The sequence below is a fragment of the Canis aureus genome, chromosome 5 (assembly GCF_053574225.1).
Source record: "Canis aureus isolate CA01 chromosome 5, VMU_Caureus_v.1.0, whole genome shotgun sequence".
NCBI lineage: Eukaryota > Metazoa > Chordata > Mammalia > Carnivora > Canidae > Canis > Canis aureus.
Window position 1 is genome coordinate 77,586,161 of NC_135615.1, and position 14,420 is coordinate 77,600,580.

General features: G+C 44.0%; 1 protein-coding gene across 13 annotated transcripts in view; it reads right to left on the reverse strand.

The window, feature by feature from the left end:
• The window catches only part of ZBTB40 (zinc finger and BTB domain containing 40), a 73,461-nt gene that overhangs the window by 12,224 nt on the left and 46,817 nt on the right, over window positions 1-14,420 (reverse strand). For 12 of the 13 annotated variants that reach the window (XM_077899216.1, XM_077899220.1, XM_077899214.1 and 9 more), the window contains 8 exons: window positions 14,084-14,226; window positions 10,251-10,443; window positions 8,321-8,457; window positions 7,712-7,913; window positions 7,243-7,376; window positions 5,439-5,607; window positions 4,648-5,115; window positions 3,699-3,905 (listed from right to left, as the gene is read on the reverse strand). In XM_077899216.1, the coding sequence (XP_077755342.1) occupies window positions 3,699-3,905; window positions 4,648-5,115; window positions 5,439-5,607; window positions 7,243-7,376; window positions 7,712-7,913; window positions 8,321-8,457; window positions 10,251-10,443; window positions 14,084-14,226 (1,653 nt within the window). The remainder of the gene's footprint in view (window positions 1-3,698; window positions 3,906-4,647; window positions 5,116-5,438; window positions 5,608-7,242; window positions 7,377-7,711; window positions 7,914-8,320; window positions 8,458-10,250; window positions 10,444-14,083; window positions 14,227-14,420) is intronic. The other variant, XM_077899212.1, reaches the window with a different exon arrangement.

The window sequence follows — 14,420 nt, forward strand, 5'->3', positions numbered from 1 at the left end:
GGCACATGTTGGAGAATATTATTTGGGAGATGGCGTTAAAACCACAAGCAATTTGTACACACTGGGTGAGAGGTCTGGGCCCTCCTATCAGATGGCACCTCACATACAGCTGATCGCACAGTGTGGCCTCCCTCCCCTGAGGAATAAGGACAGAGTTCTCACACACAAGACTACCCATCTGTTAACCAGGCCACCCCAAGTATGGAAGAGCTCATTCCACTCCCAGAAAACAGATATATCCTCGAGCCCAGAAATTCCCAGGTCTGGATCCCTCGCCACATACGCTGTGCAGAATCGTGACTGCACACAGAGGTGACAGACGGGGATTCAGAAAAGGGAAGCCTTCCCCTGCTGACTTGCTATGAAGTTATTATAAATCATTTGGCTTCTCTATTCTCTCATGCACATAATGAGAATACAATGACCAGACTACCAAAGACTATTGGGAAATAGAGGTAAGGAGCGAGGCTGGAAAACTGGCATTTGTAAGAAACCATCAGGCTCTAGGCTCCTTTATGGGCCAGCAGAGAAGCAGAGAAATCAGTGAGCTGAGGGTCCAGATCCCCCAAATCCTCGGGCCTACTTCAGTTAGAGCAATCAACATCATTTTCATTTCTTACATATTGGGCTTTGAAATAAGATTTTGTTAGGGAAAAAAGGGTTTCTTCAAAGAATCAAGAGCTGAAATTATTCAGAAGCCCAGGACTCAGCCCTTGGCCTTCTTCTTTATCCTCCCTTTGTAAATGACCTTATCTCAGAGCTCAGATACCATCTGTACTCTGATAGAGCCCACAGTTCTCTCTCTGGCTCCCAGCTTCCCCTAGAATAGGAAGTTACACATCCAATCTCTTACTCCTGTCCTCTGCCTGGAGGTCTAACTGGTACCTTGGACAGAGCTCCTGAGACGCCATCCCTGGTACCCCTGAGACTGGCCACAACCCCCATGCACTCTGGTTTCCTCCACTGAAGCAAATAGCAGGGCCATGTACTTGGCTGCTCATGCCAGAAACTCCACAGCCACCCTTAACTTCTCCCCTCACACCTACACCCACCTGGGTCCCATCACTTCTGCTTCAATGCCACATCCCCAAACTTGAACATTTGACAACTGCCCCTGGTACACTCAGGCTGAGAGCTCCATCACCTCCACACCAGACAACTGGGCCCTCCCTGACTCTCTGTGAACACTACTCTTGCCTTACTCCAATTACTGTTGAGAGTGGTCAGAATTAACTCCAAAACACATGTCATATCCTATTGCTCCTCTGCTCACAACTGTCCTATGGCTTCCTACCGTAGAATAATGGCCCCCAAGGATGCCCATGTTCTAACTCCCCAAAACTTGGGAATATGTTCCCTTACATGGCAAAAGGGGCTTCGCAAATATGATTATCTTAAGCACTTTGAAATGAGAAGATTATCCTGGATTATACCAGCAGGCCCAACATAACCACAGAGTCTCTGGAAGAAGGAGCAAGAAGGGTCAAAGGAGGAGGCACAATGGGAGAAACAGAGGTTACAGAGTGTGGCCATGAGCCAGGGAAGGCACACAACCTCTAGAAGCTAGGAAAACAAGGCATCAGTTCTCCCCTAGACCTTCCAGAAGGACCACATTCACCAAAACTATGACTCTTCCCTTGTTAAAAACCTCTTTTGGTTCTTTAACCTCCAAAGTGGCAAGATAATACATTTGCATTGATTTATTTTTTTTTAATATTTTATTTTATTTTTTTGACAGAGAGAGCACACAAGTAGGCAGAGCAGTAGGCAGAGGGATAGGGAGAAGCAGGCTATGTGCTGAGCAGAGAGCCCAATGTGGGGCTTGATCCTAGGATCATGACCTGAGCCAAAGGCAGATGCTTAACTGAGCCACCCAGGTGCTCCTATTTGCATTGATTTAAGCCACTGCATGTGGTAATTTGTTACAGCAGCAATAGAAACTGGCACACTCTGCATAAAAACCAAAAGCCTAAAAACAAAACAAAATAAAACAACGTCAACAACAAAAAACAAAGTCCTGATCCTGGCTTATAAGGCCCTATAAGACCTGGCCTCTGGCGACCTCTCTGGCCTTCCCTTGTTTACTCTGCTTTGGCCCTTCCTAGTTTTCTCTTGGCCTCTCAAACAGGTCAGGCTCATTCCCACTTGGGAGGGGGCTCTGCGCTTATGGTGCTCTTCTAAATCTCCCACTGGTTCCAACTGCCATGTCACTCAGGTTCCTACACAAGCCCCGCTTCTCCAAGGCCTTCTCTGATGATAAGAGAACCTTGCCTTTCTCCTGCTGCTTACCCCATTTTACTTTTCTTTATACCAGTTACTACAATCTGAATTTATATCACACAGTTATTTGTTTACGGTCTTCTTACCCACAGGAATGTAAACTCCATGGAAGCAAGGTCTGTATGCTTACACGATCCCTGGTGCCTGTAATAGTGCTCAAAAAACTCATTCGCTCAGGAAAGGTTTACTGAAAGTCTACTATTGCTAAGCACTATTCTCAGTTCCAATGATAACAGCAGTGGCAGGGGGAAGACTGATCGCTCTACCGTCATAGAGCTTGCATTCTAACAGGGGGAGCTAACTAGAAACATAAGGAATTAATGAAGTAGATACTATATCCTATGACAGCCCTGTGGAGGAAAATGATGCAGGGGCACTGGAGCTGGGGCTGAGATTTTCCACAGGGTGGTCAGGAAAGCACTCACGGGGAAGAGGTGTGAACAAATTCCCGAAGGAGATGAGGCGGGATGAAAACAAAGCACTCCAAGCAGAGGGAAGTGCAAGAATGCAGGGCCCATGGCAGGGGTCCCGTCTTGTAGGGCTGGGGCCTCACAAGGAGGCTGCAGTGGGTAGATCAGGGTGAGGGTGGGGGAGAGGAGTAGGAGGGAAGGTCTTAGGAAACATGGTCACAGGGTGTCTGTGGGGCTATCATTAGGCCTTCAGATTTTATACCGAGCAAGGTGAAGAGCCTTTGCAAGAAGGTTTTGAGCACAGAAATGACAGGATGTGGGTTAGCACTGGAAGGACCACAGGGTCCTGTGTCCTGAAAGCACTACCTAGGGAGAGGATGAGAGCAAGGGGACCAGGTAGGTGGCCACTACCACAATCCAGGTAAAATGACAGCAGGATTCCTCCTTACGCACAAAGGTACCAAACAAGGCAGAGAGTCCTCTGAGAAGCCCTCTCTGACGACGCACCTACTCTGCTCTGACCGGACTGGAAACCCCTCCGCCATCCTTCCATCTCACCGGGGTTACTCCCTACTCTGCCGCCAGTGGCTCTGCACTGCAATGGTCTCTACACCAGAGACGCCCTGGACCATCAGCTCTGTGAGCACGGCAGCTCCAACTTCATCATTCAGCCGCCGCTGCTGCGCAAACTGCAGCAGGTGCTCGCCCAGGATTTTTCTCAGGCTTGAATTCCACCTCAAAGCCCAAGGAAGTCCTAGTTTTAGACCAATTCTGTAACTCTAAAGTCACAATCCTGCATTAGCTAGCCTCTCTTCCCAAACTCTCACCAGAAACATTTTATTTGCCTGTGTACCTACCTACTCCTGGTCATCTGTGTCCCTAGAGACTGCATTATTTTTTGTTTTTAATCTACTTGAGATACAGGTCATGCCTAGTTCCAAATGGGTTTTTAGGCAGTTCACACAGCTAAAGTTGGTAGGAAGAATGAGGAAACTCTGCACGCCTTACCTTCCGAGTGCTTCTTCTTGGTATGGTAGGCCAGGGCAGAAGCCTGGGTAAAGGTCATGAGGCAGTGCTTGCACATGAACGGGCGGTCCCCAGTGTGAAGGCGAAGGTGGTTCTTCAGGGTAGAATTGGCTGCAAACTTTGCCCCACACTCTTCACAGGAGAAAGGCTTCTCATCAAAGTGTTCTGTCAGTTTGTGGTACTGCATGCCTAGGGAAGCCATGCCGGGGGCCAGAGGGACACCAGTAATCAGTGCTATGAATCCAGCATGAGGACACATACCAGCAGTCTGAGGCCAGGCCCCAAGAAGATGCACAGCGTGAACCACAGGACACCAGGCCACACTCACTCTGACCTCACACAACCGTGCTGCTCATCCACCTACTGCCCAGCACTCTAAATCACCTCGGTCCCACTCCTGTTTGAGTCAGGCATGAAGTATTATGGGTTTTTCTTTCTCATCCCCTCTCTTAAACAGGACCCACTACCCAGGAACTGTGAAACAAAACTCACTTTTATGTTTCACTAGGTGTATCCGACACCTGGGACAAGGGTAAACAATTCTGACTACACATCCCAAGTGATACATGGAAACCTAAGAGTCAGGTGTTAAATAGCTGGTTATCATTGCGAATAATAATAGCCACAATTTACTAAGTACTAACTCTATCGTAGGCGCTGTACGTAGGTGTTTAACTGTATTATCTTAAATCCTTACAATTCAAAAAAGTGGGTGGTGTCAGGGTGCTTATTTAACAGATGGGGAAATTAAAGCTCAGAGCTGATTCCAAAGCTCATGTTCTTCTGAAAACACTGTCCTGCCTCTGTAGGAGCCTGCTGTTTCCTAGGCCCACCTGTATCCCTTAATGTCTACAACTAGAGGAAAGGCCTAGAATCCAAACTACGATGTCCAGAATGCTCACCCTCTGAAATGACTTCACCTTGAAAGTACCTGAGGCATGGGCAAACTCTCTTCCACAGAGGTCACACGTCACTGGAAGCCTCTTCTTCTTCTTCTTTGGGAAATCGGGCTCTCCTCCTGCACCATGGGCCTCCAGCTGATGTTTTTCCAGCTCTTTCTTAGAATCCTTGGTCTCGTTGCACTCCTTACACTGCACCTGTTTGCTCTTGGCCACCCGGCAGCGCTTCATGTGCACCTTTAGACGGCAGTAGAAATGGAAGCTTTTGTCACAGGCCTTACAGACGAAGCTCTTCTTGGCAGAGTCAGGGGAGGCAGACGTGTCTTTCTCTTGTTGCTCTGGCAAGGAACCAGTCTCTCCTTGATTGTTCTGTTTCCCAGACTGGCAGCCTTCCTCCGCTGGCTCGGCTACCTTCTCCTCTGTTCTGTCGTCGGCTTCACGGTGAAATTTATTGCTCACCTTCCACCCTTTCTTCCCTCCGCTTTCCTGAGTAAGGAAGCCTGCATACAAGAGAAATCGCATGGCTCTGGAACTTTTGTATTTTCTACTTTGTTTCCTAACTTTTCTTAGAGAAGGCTGCAAACTCTGTGGGACCCTCTAAAACTCCAGAGAAATACCGCTATCACACTTTACATACGTAGCATCATTTTACATCTATGCCTGTGACGTCTCTAGGTACTAAGAGCATATCAAAGAAGTAAGGCAGCAATGGATGAACTCTTGTTATAAACTGCGGCCTCTTCTTTCCAATCCAGACCCAATCGGTGGGTCTGACAGGACCCCTACCCCACTCTGTTCCTTACCAGTACATGCTATTCCTTACCAATGTATGCTAACTCATGCATGACAGGCTGCAGGGCTGGGAAAGATCTGTGGATTCTGCACAGGAGATGACATATTTCAATGGCCGAGACAGATTTTTCCATGGCTCTGCTCAGCACTACTTTCAAGGAAGCTTCAGGGCTGGCTGTCTCTGAGGAAATGCTCAGAATCTAAATGAACACCATGAGACAAAGGTTTGTGGTTAATATCAGCAGTTTTCTCCATAGTTTTCAACTTAGGGGGAAAAAAAGCTAATTTCAGGAAGGCACTGCTCCATCTCTAACAAGTTTATATCTCTTGTGATAAATGTAGTGGAGAACCCTCTTTTCCAGAGAACAGGGAAATTGGCAAAATTAAAAAAAAAAAAAAAAGAAAAGGGAGGCACATGGCAAGACAAACGTGCAAACACAAAGAAGGTACAAAGCAAGAGATTGGGCATTTTCTATGAGAAATATCTTCTCAGAAGCCAGGAGTCTCCAAAAGAACTTTTCTAGATCTTTATATTAAAAGTTTGGAAAGCTGTAGGATTTGGTAGTTGGTGGCTCTGTCCTGAAGATCAAGATAATTTTTTATAATATATAATTGTCTCAGTGTCTGGAAGTAATTCTGCATGATCAGTGGCTTCACATTTTTAGACACTTAGATGTACCCTTTTAAACATTTTCTTTCATGAAAAAAACTCAGCTTTTTAAAGAAGGTTCAAATAGGGGCTTTAAAGAGGCCAAGAATTTTATTTCAAAGCCCTCCTCTTTCAGAATGTTAGAGCTATCAGCAGAAAGAGTCTGTACACTGAGAAAATAAAGCAAAACCATCCACAGATGGCCAAATGGAATTTTCATTTGGGAAGACATTTTATTTCTGCTCTTTTCAAGTCTATCTAAATAAACCTGATGTCCCTGGAGGCAGGCCTGAGACTCATTAGTGAGGCTCAAACTCATCAACCGCAGGAGCACCGTCTCTGAAGCGCAAGGCACACTGGAGAGAGTCTAGCAGATGCATTTTTCCTCTGAAGCCCCACAGAAATACGTGCCACCTTCTTCCCATCTGAGAGACCAAGGTGGGGCTGTTACCTGTGTGGATGTGCTAGAAGCCCGCCCTTCCGTTTACCTTCCACACCTACTTGGATTAAAAAGCACATATAGGTGAACTATTTAGTTTGATTTTAGTCCCTTTATGATTCTGCCCCACTTGTGATGCCCATGATCCTGGGCTGGACATCCATGAATCCCCCCAGTCCCCACCTGGTTTTTCTGGGATGCTGGCCACACTGAGAAGCCTTACAGAAAATGAGCTGGCACTATTTGCTACCCCATATGGGCAAAAGCTTTGTTCTATCTATGTTTATCTTGGCTCTTCCTAGACACCAGAACAAAGTATGCAATAAGAGCAATTTTACTTTTCTTCCTCTGAAAGAAGTTGCTTCTTAGAACATGTTACGGAATAGTATCATGGTTCCCTTTGAGTTTACCTAGGTTTAGGCAAATGAAATACATCTATGTTTGAGTCACGTGAGCCTGGGTTCAGAGGCTGGGTTCAAATCCCGGCTTCAAATCTGACCAGGTGGAGCATCCTAGACAGGTTATTGAACCCCCTGGAGCCCGAGTTCCCTAATCTGTAAAATGTGGATGACATCACCAGCCACGCAGAGTTGGGAGAATTAAAAAACAAAGAAGTGTTAGCTCAGCATGGGGCTCCACAGGTAATAGGCACTCTGCAGAATCTGGTGCCTCCCTTAGGAACGAGACAGTCCCAGGCATCAGTCTGGTAGAACTCTCTGGAACAATGAGTTTTTCTCCCCATCGCACCTCCTTCACAGCCTCTGCCAGCTGCTCCTCCTCTGGAGTAAAGCACTTGAGTTCCATCCCTTGCCGGACGGCCTCTGAGATCAGTCTGCGATGCTTCAGGATGGCTTCCAAGACCGCACTTTCTGGGCTGACCACTGAAAGAAAGGGGGATTGAAAACTCATGGGTGAAACTACGAGCACCATTTTTCCTTCACCTTTTCTCAACTCAACTCTTCACAGTGAGAATACTCACTGATCTCCTTCCTGGGGCTGGGAGTGGGGGGAATGGCAAATGGGCTGTACTTAGACCATAATTAATAAAAGCCTAGAATATTTACTGCATATTTTATTTTACAAACAAACTCCCACGTCCTTGAACAAAAGCCAGTCCTTACTTACTTCCAATGGTGGGGATGTGGAAGATGACCACCAGAGACTTGGCGCCCCTCTCTATCGGGGACGAAGATCTGATGAAGATCTGGGAGCCTACCTGCCCGGAAGAAGGCATCGGCACCAGGTTCCCTTCGTATTTCCTCCATGAGCAGGTTCAGTGGGCAGGTCTTTGTCTCCTGAGCCACCAGCAGCAGTTGCCAAATGGCTGTTGCAGAGAGAGTCTGCTTTTCTAGAACTGCTGACATCAGAGAACTGAAACCACTCGAGCCAGAGTCATGTTTCACAAGCTTCTCCATGACCTTCAAGATGTGGCACAAAAACACATGTAAGGGACTTCCTAGCTACCAGTGCAGCTGGAAAGCTGCAAATCTGAGCCCTAGGTTACAGTGGACATATTTCTGGGGAGGGGTTTTTTAGCATCTTTCACCTTTCAACCTGAGAGACTTTTATACCTGCCAAGCTCTTCACACTTCCCTTTGAATGCCTTTCTTATTACTGCAGAAATTCCAACTTATCACACTGCCCTAAAAATTAAATTACCTTGTTTTTTTTTCCTTCTCTACTGACCCCTTAGCATTTCTCCACACGGATGCATGTGTATATTTATGTAAAAATATAAATGTGTTTTTAAAGTATGTACATAATGTTCATCTTTTTTCCTTCTCTCATTTTACCCACCCTCTTTCCCTCTTCCCTTTTTTCTTACCTCTCTTTCTCCAGAGGCTAAACCCTTCATGTGTGGTATCATTTTTAGTAACATCTGGTTGTCTGTGAAAATCTCCGAGAGGTTTTCATGATACCGTCTCAACAGCTCAGTCCCATAATCATCAGGGCTTGCTTGGACTGCAAGGATATTAGCAAAACAGTAATGTCTGCTACAACAAAATGTCCTTCCAGACTTCTCCTACAGAAGATTAGGGGAGTTATAAATGACAGAGGAAGAGCATTATAACGCAAGTGCTCTGTCTCCTCCAGAAGGCAAGTTTGGTTCCTGGCTTGGGGCCTCATACATATGTGTTCGTATCTCCTTTGGTCTACCCTCAATCACTTGGTGCTTCAGGGTCACAAAACCACTAACACTTTGAAAGTCAGCGCCTGGTGGTAGAAGCTAGTGATTGCTCAACAGGGAGGTAATTAGAAGGCGTGCTTGTAAGAGATTCAGGCATACAGATTCAAGGGCTGTTGTTCCTTGAGCCTGAGCTTAAGGTCTATGTGGCAATCCAAAATACAGGCAGGCGTGAGTCAGGATTCCAGTAGTGAAGCTGACCCATGGTTCTTCTGTGTATATGCCCTTTGAGCCAATCTGTTACTCTCTTTTAAGAGATCATATTTAATTTGAATGTAAGAAAAATCAAAACTATCAGGCATTTCCTTTAGTCTTACAGATATTTAAAAATATATTTTCCTCTTTGGCCCAGTTAACTCTGCTTCTGGGAATCATACCTTAAGAAATGCTGTGGAGGCAAAAAGTCTGTGTATGAAGATATTTGTTACTGCATAACCTGTGATGAGGAGGAGGAAGAGAACACCTAATACTTACTGAGGACCTCTGATTTGCTAAATGTTGTACATATATGATCTCACAGTCACCTCAAAAATGAATGTGATGGATACTATTCTCACCTCCGTCTCATCAGAGAGGAGAAAACAAGGTTCGGAGGGGTTAGGTCATTGGCTCAGGGTCACTCGGCTACAAAGTAAGTCAGGATACAAACCCAGGTAGTCTTGATAGCTGAAGCCCTAACCTTACACTACCTGCACCCCTAAACAGGGCAAGAGTAATGCATGATATGCATCCCTATGAGAAAAACCACATAGCCTTCAAAAATAGACCTATAGAGTTTCCTGGAAAGTGGGGGAGAATGTTTAGGTTATACTGTTAAATGGAAGAAATTATAAAATTCTAAAATACAGTAGAATCTCTCAACACTGTAAAAATAATGTGACAAAATATGTCAATGTGCTAATGCTGAAAAAATCAAGTGGTAGAATTTGAGATTGTTTTTGTCTTTATTTTATAAATTGTTGAAGTTTGTATGGGTATTCATTATTTTTATAAGCTAGAAGAAAGTTCCCTCCTTTTCCAACTACCTTTTTTCTGAAAATCACCTTGGTCTCAAATGCTCTGAGATAAGGGAGAACTGGCTAGACTTGGCCTGTTCTTCTAAGAACTGGGACAGGGCCTCATTCCTCCAGACTGCGTGTACGTACACGAGGGGTGGGTAATTCTGGGGACTGCCAGAACCAAACAGCACTCACACGGGAGTAGGCAAATCAAGATTGGGGTTTTTGCTCCTTGTATTTATCAATACGACTTCATGTGTCTGTGAGCCCGCCTCTCCTTCGGCATTCCTGGCGGCAACCTGCCAGCCTCTGGCCCTGGGAAGGCCACACCCTCACAAACCCCCCAAGCACAGAAACATCAGGAGGGCGCTCGATGGATAAGGGCAGTTCTCAGATTTCAGATCTTGCCTCCCCAACTACTGAGGATCACTGACTTCTGACAGCTAGTTTCTTTTTCACAAGGGCATCTCTTCCCATTACCTCATCTCCCCACCACGGAGCCCAAAGGGTGTCTAAGCTCAAGTTTTCTGTGGGAGAGGTTCCAGTTCAGAAAGCTGACAATTAACTGATACCTGTGGTGCTTGGCCAAGTGGCTAATCTCTGCAAATTCTCCAGCAGAAGGCCCAAGTTTGGGGACATCGGTTTCACAGCCTGAAGGAGTTTTACCAAACTCTCTGCAGTCAGAGTCTTGTCTTCAGACATTCTGTGCAGCAGCTTTTCCATTGTCTCCTTGGGTGTTCCGCCCTCGCAGCAATTCAGGATCACCTGCAGCGGCAAGCAATCAGGCAGACAGCAGTTACTGGCACTTCTAAGTGCATCTGACACACCACTGGCAAGCCCAGCAAGATGGCGGGATGAGGCGCCTGTCCCCAGGTCCTCCTCTACAGTCTCCAGCCCCTCCTCTATAGTCTCTGCCTTGTGCTGTGTCAGTAAAAAGCCCAAGTTTTCTCCAAACAAACAGCTCTGTGAAAATCCCTCTTGCTCAACTGCAGGTCTGTATGTACTCTTTGTGCCCCAACAGTCTGCATTTTGTGAGAAGATGCCTACCACAGGCCCACTTGGCAGAGCAAGTAGACTACCTCTCACTGGTTCTTCAGATTTGGTTTGTTCAGACACAGACTGAGAAACAGACTGGCAATTAATGAATATGGTCACAGTGGTTTCCAGTCTCTGTTCAATAACTACATGATTGTGGCAAGAGGTTGCAATTTCAGAGCAATCCTATTATCTTACTTCCTTTTGCTTAATTTTCATAGCAATTTGAATGCCCAGATATGCTACACATTAGTCTGTGGCCTCCAATATAATAGATTTAAAGTACATTTCTGGATAATTTTTCTGGTAGATTCTGTATTCTTGATCTCTCTTATCAGCTCCACACACACATCGGCTCCAGTCATCATCCCCCACTTCCACCCCCTTGTTCTTCCTTGGTGTGCTAGAGGATTTTCTGAGTCAGGAGGGCACCGGACTCCAGCAAAATACATGTCTGTTATTTTACAGATATTTTCCTATTACAATAGGACTATTTCCAAATAAACCACAAGTAACTATGTATAACTTGGCTCTTATGGGAGATTATTTCAACACATATGATTTACAGATTCCTAGTAACCAAATTTTGAGCTTTCCCTTGGGAAATTGACAGCTTTAAGGAGAAATAGTCAAGCAGATCAGTCACAGTAGCGTGCCAGAGGATGCCATTATCAAATTAACTCCCATTTAAAAATAAATTTTAAAAAATTTAAAAAAAAAATAAAAAAATAAAAATAAAAAATAAAAATAAAAATAAATTTAGCTATAAGACCAAATTGGTTTTATGTATATAAAAGGAATATCTACATTACGTATATGAAAGGAATGTATACATTATATATTAAGCTGTCATATTCATCAGTATAGAACATAGTCATTCTGTTTAATGTCTAATATATACTAGATTCCTACTAAATGAATCATAATTCAAAATTAAAGTGTCTATATCTAAAATCCATGCTGAAAAAAAAACATCCATTCTGATCTAGTGCTCTCAGTTCCTAAGCAATGACCTGATACATACTGAGGCAACCAAAGACGGTCAAGAGTGGGCAGGGGCTTTAAAGCTGGACAGGCCTAGTAGGAACCCCAGTCCTAAAATGTACAGCTGGTATGACCCTGGGTGAGTTCTTTCATTCTTTGAAACTTATCTTCCTCATCTGTGAAAGAAAAGAACAATACCAACTCTTGCACACTTGTTATTAGGAGCCCCTGAAGTGAAGTTGCTATTTGTAGAGCCTGACATAACGACTAGGACACATATGATCTTTACATGACAATGGGTAATGATACCCTTAGGCAGCTGTATGCACAGTGCTTCAGAGAATGTGCCATGTTTCCAAGTCTGAACTCCGGTACTGGTGCCCAGCAGCTGTGTCTCTGGCTGAGCTCTTCACCTAAGTGTCTAAGTGTCCTGTTTCCTCGTCTTTAAAATGAGGGTAATATCTGTGACTTTGTAAAGTTGCTGCGAGGGAAGAACTTAGTAATGTTTAAAAGATCCTCAGCACACTGCTGGGCACAGTGTATGGGTAAGCAATAACTGTCATAATTCCTATTTTAGTATCTGTTTCCAATCCTGAAGTAAAGACATTTCTGTTTACCAATTCTTATAGGACCCCCCAGGGTATGTATACATAGGGGCCCCGTGCCTTGATTAGCATCATTCTATCACAGAAGAGAGTTCTAAAAGGCCTGAGTGAGTGTTCCACACAACGCCCAAACACTGTGCCTATTTGATCAACATTCACCTCTACATTCCTTTATTCTTTTGCTTCAATTTTCATGAGAAGTAGTAGCTTAATGAGGTCCGGTAGAACCCTGATTCTAAGAGGTGTTTTTGTGATTTATAACTAATTTAAGTTCTTGTGCTTCGGTCCTTTCCATCAAATAAACTGAAAGTGACAGAGGAAAATGACAGTGTGGTGTCTTGGTGCAGAGAATGAGGCTGAGTCTGGGCTCTTCCTATAAATGCTGTTTTACCAAGATAATGAAACAGTTCAAAGGACACATTCAATCTAGCTAATAAGGAAAAGGTTTGAATGAGTAATCGAATGAAATCCTAAACAGGGAATCAGGAACTTGTAGAGCTATAAGCAACTTACTTAAACGGAGTGCCTGAAATTACATTCAGTCTTAAGCCTAAGGAGAAACCAGAGGTTTAATCTTATTTTGTATATTATCTTTCTCTAATAAATTCAAAGGAGTTAAAATTTTGGGAAAAATGTAATTTATAAAATATAATTTTGAGAGTAAAGATTGTTCCCATTTTATGTGAAAAAACAATTTAAGATCACTGAGAAAAAGAGAATGGAGGATGCCATCTTCACAACTGACCCACACTCAGCCATCCTACAACTGCTTTCCAAGTATCTTCTCTCCCGAATCATAAGCCACTTCCCACAGATTTAAGAATTGATGCCACAGAAGTTCTCTGTCCCTATTCCTTCCTTCCAGATATATAAATATTTTTAGCACAAAGTTGAAATCAATAGCACCAACAAATACAGTTATCTAGTTGACTTGAGAAGTCATGCCAGCAGTTTTATGAGGATTTTAGTAGCTGGCTGGTGGGAGAGAAAATTGGTACAACCTTTCTGAAGGGCAATTTGGCAATATACAGCAAACACTTGAAAATTTTTATATTCTCTATTCCAAAATTCCACTTCTTAGAAATTACTCGAAGGAAATAATTTGAGAAGTATGCAAGGATTTGTGTGCGAGGATGTTCTCTATATCATTTATTATGGCAGAAAATTGGAAACAAATGCACAACTAATGAATTAGGGTATGTTCATGAAACAGAATACAATGCAGCTACCAAACCCCCTATTATAGAGGTGGAAATATATTCACAGTATGTTAAATAAAAAACCCAAAGTTATTCTGCATGAGCCTATCCTGGGATTGGCTAAAGCGAGAAAAATTAGGGGCACATGCTCCAAAATGTCAGCAGTGATCATCTCTGAGTGACGAGATGGTGAGAGGTTTTAATTTTTTTCTTCTTTTTTTCCCCAATTTTTCCTACAGGTGAACAGTGTATCATTTCTATAAGGAAGTGACAAAATTATAATTACAAATGTGCCTAAACATTTTAACTCTTGGGGCAACTGTTATACATTAAAAACTCATCAAGTCCGAGCAGGACTATGCACCTATCCACATATCTCAACATTTAATCATACGACATGATCTGTGAGCCCCTCAGCCAGCTGCTGCCAAGGGTACAAAGAGACATGGATCAAGAACATGAACTTCAAGATTCTTACTATGCAGTGTGTGCAAAAACACCGCAAGGGAAGAAGTGCTACATGCCGCAAAAGAGCTTTAAAAAAGTGCTGCATTAACTCAGAAGGAAGGATACCACGGTTACCCTTTTCTCAGTGCCAGTCAGGAATTCCTCCTCGGCTGTTTCCAGGAACTCCAGGATCGGTCTCAGCTGTGTGACACACTGGATCAGGTCCTCTTTGTGTTCTAGTAACAGAGCAGACAAGGTCTTTCCCTCCTCTGTGCTCCCTGGGGAGGTGGGGGGGGGTTAGAGATGCACAGAAGAAGCTAGTCAATTTGAAGAAAATGACAGCATGGTTTGTCAAGGGAGATCTAACAGAATAGTAAAGTGGTTCTCAGCCTATTTTGAGCACCCGAATGCAGAATCTCTTTTTTGGAGAGGAAAATACTTTATTATTCTGTTTAAACTCTATGAAAGGAAA